The sequence below is a fragment of the Trichoplusia ni genome, chromosome 21 (assembly GCF_003590095.1).
Source record: "Trichoplusia ni isolate ovarian cell line Hi5 chromosome 21, tn1, whole genome shotgun sequence".
Classification (NCBI taxonomy): domain Eukaryota; kingdom Metazoa; phylum Arthropoda; class Insecta; order Lepidoptera; family Noctuidae; genus Trichoplusia; species Trichoplusia ni.
In genome coordinates this window covers 6,237,462-6,244,671 of record NC_039498.1, presented here as the reverse complement: position 1 = coordinate 6,244,671, position 7,210 = coordinate 6,237,462, and the positions used below count along the sequence as shown (strand labels likewise).

Sequence of the window (7,210 nt, the reverse complement as noted above, 5' to 3'; positions counted from 1 at the left end):
CCGAAAACTCACGTTTTCATAACATTTCTTGAGACTAAAGCCTATACCTACCAACTAATTTTTCGTTTCAATCGATGTTATATTACCATAGTACCTATGTAGATACCTAGTGTACTATGTACCTACTTAAAATTATAAATAAACAATTAGTTTTCTTATCAAAGTTATTTAAGTATTTAAATTTATTTCACAACTCTATTGATTTTGCGTAACGTGAACTGTGACCCCAAAATTTATTATCTCTATTTTTCTTATGTCTATCTCGCCGTCAAGTTTGACAAGACGTTCATTTGAAAGCTAATTCGCGCGTGAATTGTCCACATGTTTTTCTTAACAAAACAATTTCTATATTAGCGAAAAACGGTTTGATTTTTGTCCAAATACCTAAATAATTATCTGTCGATCTTTGAGACAGTAAAGGTTTGGTGTTGTGTGATATTTTAATAAGAATTTTGTGCTTTAAACTATTTCGCAATGTCGAAAGTTAAGTTGAATTTGATCGCGGCTGCCTGCGAAAATATGGGTATTGGAACTAATGGTACCCTGCCTTGGCGTTTAAAGTAAGTTTTTAAAGATCTTCTATATATTCTCAGTTCCTTTTAACTACCAAATAGCCAATATGGCTGTGAAATAAATCGGTCACGACTAGAAAGATTTTGGCCGCTAGTAACCAGTAATCATAAGATTCAATTATATCATGAAGAAAGTTAGATACCTCACTACTATTCAACTTGTTAACCCCTACAATTGATAAGGTGGTGTTATTTCATAATAGCTATATAAAATTTATTGAAATATACTTAGTATTAACTATCATATCAATCTATTGCATTTTTTTGTACTTTTTGTACATGCTTAGAAAAACTCAATGAATAGAGTCAGCATAAGTATTCTGATTCCATGTTCAGAAGACAGGAATAATTATTGATAATATTATGAAAAGAGATAAGGAGATATGTCACTCTCATATCACTGTTCAGTCATGAAAGGCGTTGTAACACAGACACCACTACATAAATCGTCTGCAATAGACCAAAAGGCCATTGTAATTCATAGTTATTAAGATAATCTTGTAACTTTTACTTCTTATTAACATAATTTTGTTTATTTGGGTGATCCTCCATGAATAAACTATTATATACAACCTATTTTAAGACAAAACCTTATCAGTCCTATTTTGTTTTCAGAAAGGAGATGGCATACTTCACAACTATGACAACTCAAGTCTCGGACCCCACCAAAGTGAATGCTGTCATCATGGGCCGTCGTACCTGGGATTGTATCCCAGATAAATACAGACCGTTAGACAACAGAATCAATATAGTTATGACACATAATGTGGATAGTGTGAAGGAAAATGTAAGATATAACAATTTTTACTAATCACATTAAAAATAGTGAAAGTATGAGTGTGTCTGTATGTTTGGTACATTGCCTAGTCTAAATGGCTGCACCAATTTCAATAGAATTCAGAATAGAGTAAGCTGACACCTTAGTGTAACTCAAAGTCTACTTTTTATCTGATGAAAGAATGTTAATGTTTTTGTAACCAAATTACCATAGTTTTGTGACCTTTTTCAGTCCATTTCTGATCTTCATGCTTCCAGGTTGGATGGCCCCTGGAAGATGCCCCTCACTGAATCTTCACAAGCTTAATTAACATTATCAACAAGTCCATTGCATGTTGAAACTACTTGAAACCTGTATCCTCATGTATAGAAATGTGTAAAGGTCCAGGTTTCTTCCGAAGAAGTTATCCAGTGACCATGCTAGCTCACACATTTTCTTCACAGTATTCTAAAAGACAAACATTCCCACTGACTACCTGTCTTTTTGACAAACTTTCTGCAAGGAACCTTTTTTGTAAAGAATAAAAAAAATACTGTATATTACAGGTACCGGAAGGTGTGATTGTAGTCCCGGGGTTAGATGAGGCCATCAGCTACATAGAGAAGAGGCCAGATATAGAGGCAACTTGGGTTATTGGTGGATCTTCAATATACAAGGTAAGCATGCACTTTAATGGACAAGAGTTAATTTCCTTATTTTTACTAGACTGTGATCTAATTACGACGGCACGGGTAAGGTCTCCACGCCAAACTCACTGAGAGCGATGTGTCGCTGGTTCGATCCCCGCGTAGGACTAGCATTTGCGTGATCCACGAATGCTTGTTTCGAGTCTGGGTGTCTTTGTGTACTCATCTGTATGTTTGTAAAACCCCCCGCGACACAAGGAATTAATGCCTTAATGTGGGAGTCTCTTTAATAAAAATAGGCGGGATTAAACCGTTGCTAATTTTAAGTAAAGTGGCTACTTTATTATGAAATGCGTCTAACTATAGTGAATATGCCATAGACTGCGTTTTGTAGTTGCAGCCGGTGGCCCGAGAGCCCGACCCTAAGATGTATGTATAAAAATCGAAATAACAATAAAACCTTTTCAGGCGGCCATGACTCACGAAAACTGCGGCAAGATCTACCTGACTGAGATACAGAAATCATTTGATTGTGACACCTTCTTCCCGAATATTGACAAACAGCAGTTCCATCTTGTTGATGAGGAGAAGATACCTTCGGAGAAACAGGTGGAAGGAGATATTAGTTATTATTTCAGGGTTTATAAGAGATTGTAAGAGAGAGTAAGAGTTGAGGCCTGGCCAAGTTTTGTAATGCGTTGTTTGGTAACAAGATAAACATTCCTATTAGCTAAGTAGATAATGATCCTCGATGCTTGTCCTCAGTCTGGGTGTCTTTGTGCTTGTGGCTTGAATGTTTGTGAAACCCCCGCGACACGTAGATTGAATTACCGAGTGCGGGAGGGTTCTTTTTTATAAAAAAAATATTTTTTATGAACAAAAACATTCAACGGACTTCAAATAAAAACTAATCTGTCAAACTTTTTATAAGATTCATGCATAATTTCACATTAAATGAAAAAAAAATCAACAAAATCAGTTCATCCTGTCCAAGTATCTAAAGACAAAACTTAAAAAATAAATAGGCATATTGATGAACCTCCTCCTTTAAGGGTTTAAAGACATTTAGATAACTCAGTATCGATCTTAATGCAGCCATAAAATAAGTGGAATCTCCCTAATTAATGCTATGTAAGGCCTATGCATTGTGTATTTGTCAACTTACATCCATGTAGCCATAGAATCATTTTAATTAAGCTCTTGGCAGACGGATCGCATTTGCACTACCGTTAACTACAATTGCACTTCGAATGCAGTTCAATTGCAGTCAGGTCTGCACGTTTGGTTTGCAGTTCTATTGCAGTCGTGTCAACAAAATTCAAACTGCAATGATTGCAGCTGAAATGCTGTCTGTCGGCCTAGAGCCTTATATGGTAGGTATACCCTAATTATTGTAATGTTTATAATATGAACAAAGTAGTTTATAGTATATTTTGTAAGCAAAGCAAATTGTTACAAGTTTAGTACAAAAGAAAATTTGATAAAATGTTACCCTAAAAACGCAAGTTGTAATGATAATCTAGCATGTTCTGAATATTCCAAAGATTTTTAAATGAAATGATTTGTTTATAATGGATAGATGTATAATGCAATTAAAATGAAACCTTTCAATGACATATTGCTGAATAAACAAAAAAAATATAGATGTGCTTGAGAGCATGTTTATAATAATTATAATCGTCGTTAATTTATGAATATCTTATTCTATTCGCATGAGCTTACAAATTGCCTTACAATTTTAAAGAATTAATGTCTATTTAAAAGTGCTTCCTAATGTATAAGCTTAAAATTTTGGATGTTTATATTAAATGCGTCATTGTTGTACAAGTTGCTTTATTTATTAATCAACTGTGTAAGGAATACCGTTTAGGGATTCTAAAGGTCTGTCTAGCCAGTAAGGCTCTTTGTTATTTGAATTAATATGTGCGGCAAAATCTAGGTCACTCCGTCTTCCAAATATGCCTAACTGTTATTCATTATTCGGGCACCAAATTTCTTACGGTTTTTCTACCGTAACCCAAAAATGAACTTTTAATACAAAGTAGTCTCAATCCACTGGCACCCATTGTAGGGTGACCTACAAATAAATTTATTCTATTCCATTCTTTGCCCAACTCAATTCGCTAAGGAAGGGGGCCTTGATAGATATTAGCAAATAATCTGACTGACCGTAATTACCGAATTGGCTTGCCAACCACTGGCTCTAACTCGCTTTTTCATCCAACTTAATAATAAAATTTACTTACTTAAACTTTAAAGGGGCGGGGTCTGTACTACAAATAAAAAAACAACTGATTATTATTAACTTTAATTGTTTATCAATTAATACAATAAGACTTACAATTAAAACTACGTACGGCGTGTCTCACGAACAAAATCTTATGTGGGAGGGTGGATATGAAGAATACTGAAAGAAAATGAGACAAACGCCGTTGAAAGTAGGCTAGGGTATAATACAGAAATTATTTTAATCCACGACCGTTCCGTTCGACAGTTCACAGTGTAATGATTTTTTAAGTGACATGATTTTGAAGCAAGAACTGTCATTGGCGTGTTTTTTTAAAGATGTTGTGAATGAGCGAAGGTTTCTCTCATACAGCCAAAGGTTTTAAATATAGTTATGAAGATGGCATGTTTATATTAATGTTACCACAGACGGGAATCGAATAGATGTTGTTTTAATACGCCCGTCAATGTTTGATTTTAATATTTGAATTTATGTATATTATGAGTTTCTTTACTTAATTTGACTGATTTAAGAGAAAAATCATTTTGGAAGACAAATAATTTCTGTATCGTCAGAATATTAATACTAAAATATTAACATAAAACCTCTTAATTATAACTATACTTATTCTAAGATACAAAGCGCATTCAGGGCCATTGTCTCTCACACAACAACCATAAATGCGCAAACGATAAAAAAAATATTTCGAACGAGTGTTGCTAGTCGCAAAAAATCAAGTCTTGCCATAAGGTGTTTTAAAATTAAGTGTCCCGACTTGTAAGGTGGAAAATCCGAAATATTTTTACAAATCTTTTTTTTTGGATTTTTCATTTTTATATTTTTTTTGCTCTACCCCGGAGCGGGTGAATATTATTAAACACGACGACAATACATACTTTAATTACAATAACAATATAATAAGTAATAATAACAAGTTAAAAAAATTACTTTAAGAAGAAAAAATATTTCTACAATAATCAGTTTTGTATGGAAAAAATAAAACGAGCGTTATTTTCAAAGCTGAAATCGTAGAAATAATACATTTAATTTAATTCGAATTCAATTTTTTTATCAATACAACCCGCTATTGAAGAATTGTACTAGGGTTGGCACTTCATCCCTTGAATTTCATCTCGAGTTAAAAACTCGCTGTTAAAAAAAAGGAATTCGAATTATTAATACAATTATAATATATCTACTAAAATCTAATTCTACAGACTTGTTGACGCCATACTATGCAAGCCCAGTGATAATATTTAATATGAAAAAGTGCAACTTTTCAAATACTGTTCCTATATTAAACGTTACTACATGCAATCTCGAAACTTTCGAGTTACCCCCGATTCGGAAAAAGACGTTAAATTCCTATGAAGGAAATATAAAACGTCTGCTTTGTGACAACCCTAGATATAGACATTTTCAATACTGAAAATTCAACTTTACACGATTGTCTGAAAGCTGTTTTTACAAGACCAAGCAAATATCCACACCAGTTTAGATTAAGGTGAAGGCAGCGATTTTACGAGTCCGTACCATTTAATATGTGTGAACAATTTTTAATAGATGTTTTAGAAAGCAAGACTTGAGCAAAGTCCACACAAATTCAAAGTAGACATGACAGACAGATGTTCAGACAAGTCTTTTCAAAAGTGTTGTCACAACAACTCGAAAGTTTCAACCTTGACAAACTATCTTACGAGTATATATCTTTACTGTATCCGATTAGGGGGTAACTCGGTTGGGAGTTACTGCATGTTGTAGTGTAAGAATATATATTCTGGGTTGGTGATCTCCTGCGGCATGAGCGGAGAGTTGGGGGCTAGCAGCTGGAAGCCCATGAACATGAAGGTGCGGAGAATGGTCGCGCGGTCAGGCCGGCTCTTCAGGACGCAAATGATGCAGCTGAAGTTAGAAAAAACGTTGTCAGGTTAAGGGCATTTTAAAGTCGTAAATTAAGAATCTGTTTCCAGGTCGACACTACAATAATATTGCAGTCAGAGCTCTAGATCCGTGCCGGTAACTATACTTTTGTTTTGAATGCGTATTTGCTTGTCATTATTATGTTTTTTCGCTTTTCGCCCGCGTCGAGGTCTTATCGCGTTTCCAAGAGAACTCTTCAAAAGTCAGGGATAAAAACTATCCTATGTTCTTTCTCAAGGTCAACTCTATCTCTGTTCCAAATTTCATTAAAATCAGTTCAATGGTTTAGACGTGAAAGCGTAACAGACAGACAGAGTTACTTTCGCATTTATTTAAGTAGGGATATGCGTCATAGCGCCGAATAAATGCTTTTCTTTGATTGTTTCTATAGGATGTTGTAATATACTAACTTGTTACAGCCCAGGCGCTCCTCGGCGAAGTCGAGCAGCAGCATGAAGCTCTCCTTGCTGCCGGCCGCCAGCACGCCCGGCATGCGCAGGTACAGCGTGCCGGCCTGGACCACCTGACACGACAAGATACACATAGGTTCACTATGAGGCGCTCGTGGCTAAGCTATAACTGCATAAGATGATCGATCGTGCAACTAGAGTCAGTAATGTAACGTTTAAGAGTGCCTGAAAAGCGGCCTATTTGAAATAAAAACTTTTGATTTTGATCAGAGGTTAAGCTACGCTTGACGCGGTAGGTCTCTGTCATAACGAGTTCCTCCGTATTTCGGAAGGCACGTTAAGTGGGTCCCAGCTGTCATACATACATTTTTTACAGTTGTTATGGTTAGGCAAAACCTAGGGCAATTTGAATACTATTGAACTGTAATCGCATTGCACGTTTGGTAGTACTATTGCAGTTGTGTCAACTTTTACAAAGCGTATTGGCACTTAGTAGTATTGGCAAGTAGTAGGTACTTAAATGATGATATTGTAAGCAATAGCTATCTTATATGTGTCTCTGGTTATATAATACATGTGACACAATTATATGTATTAAAACAAAACAAAAGGTTATCTTATGTCAATGCACTAAGATATAATATAAGTAAACCAGTTACAACAAGCTAACAAGCATA

General features: G+C 35.1%; 2 protein-coding genes across 3 annotated transcripts; one reads left to right on the top strand and one right to left on the bottom strand.

The window, feature by feature from the left end:
- Positions 1-298: 298 nt before the first annotated feature.
- Positions 299-4,469, top strand: LOC113504124 (dihydrofolate reductase). 2 transcript variants are annotated; one of them, XM_026886261.1, is made up of 4 exons: positions 299-560; positions 1,188-1,359; positions 1,896-2,006; positions 2,445-4,469. In XM_026886261.1, the coding sequence occupies exons 1-4, from the start codon at positions 475-477 to the stop codon at positions 2,631-2,633; spliced, it is 558 nt and encodes a 185-aa protein (XP_026742062.1). In that variant the 5' UTR covers positions 299-474; the 3' UTR covers positions 2,634-4,469. The 2 variants fall into 2 exon arrangements, with proteins under 2 accessions (XP_026742062.1, XP_026742064.1); XM_026886263.1 differs by lacking the exon at positions 299-560 and adding an exon at positions 976-1,045.
- Positions 4,470-5,294: 825 nt separating this feature from the next.
- LOC113504125 (ornithine decarboxylase antizyme 1-like) lies at positions 5,295-6,682 on the bottom strand. The gene is made up of 2 exons (XM_026886264.1): positions 6,534-6,682; positions 5,295-6,105 (listed from the first exon to the last, which is right to left on the bottom strand). The coding sequence occupies exons 1-2, from the start codon at positions 6,665-6,667 to the stop codon at positions 5,949-5,951; spliced, it is 291 nt and encodes a 96-aa protein (XP_026742065.1). The 5' UTR covers positions 6,668-6,682; the 3' UTR covers positions 5,295-5,948.
- Between the last annotated feature and the right edge of the window lie 528 nt (positions 6,683-7,210).

What these genes read in the sequence shown, in the direction of transcription:
- LOC113504124 (XM_026886261.1), top strand. Translation starts at nt 475, where the DNA reads ATGTCGAAAGTTAAGTTGAATTTGATCGCGGCTGCCTGCGAAAATATG. An exon ending in ACCCTGCCTTGGCGTTTAAA is followed by an intron (nt 561 to 1,187) that starts GTAAGTTTTTAA and finishes TTTTGTTTTCAG; the next exon opens with AAAGGAGATGGCATACTTCA. An exon ending in TGGATAGTGTGAAGGAAAAT is followed by an intron (nt 1,360 to 1,895) that starts GTAAGATATAAC and finishes TGTATATTACAG; the next exon opens with GTACCGGAAGGTGTGATTGT.
- LOC113504125 (XM_026886264.1), bottom strand. Translation starts at nt 6,667, where the DNA reads ATGTGTATCTTGTCGTGTCAGGTGGTCCAGGCCGGCACGCTGTACCTG. An exon ending in GAGCGCCTGGGCTGTAACAA is followed by an intron (nt 6,106 to 6,533) that starts GTTAGTATATTA and finishes TTCTAACTTCAG; the next exon opens with CTGCATCATTTGCGTCCTGA.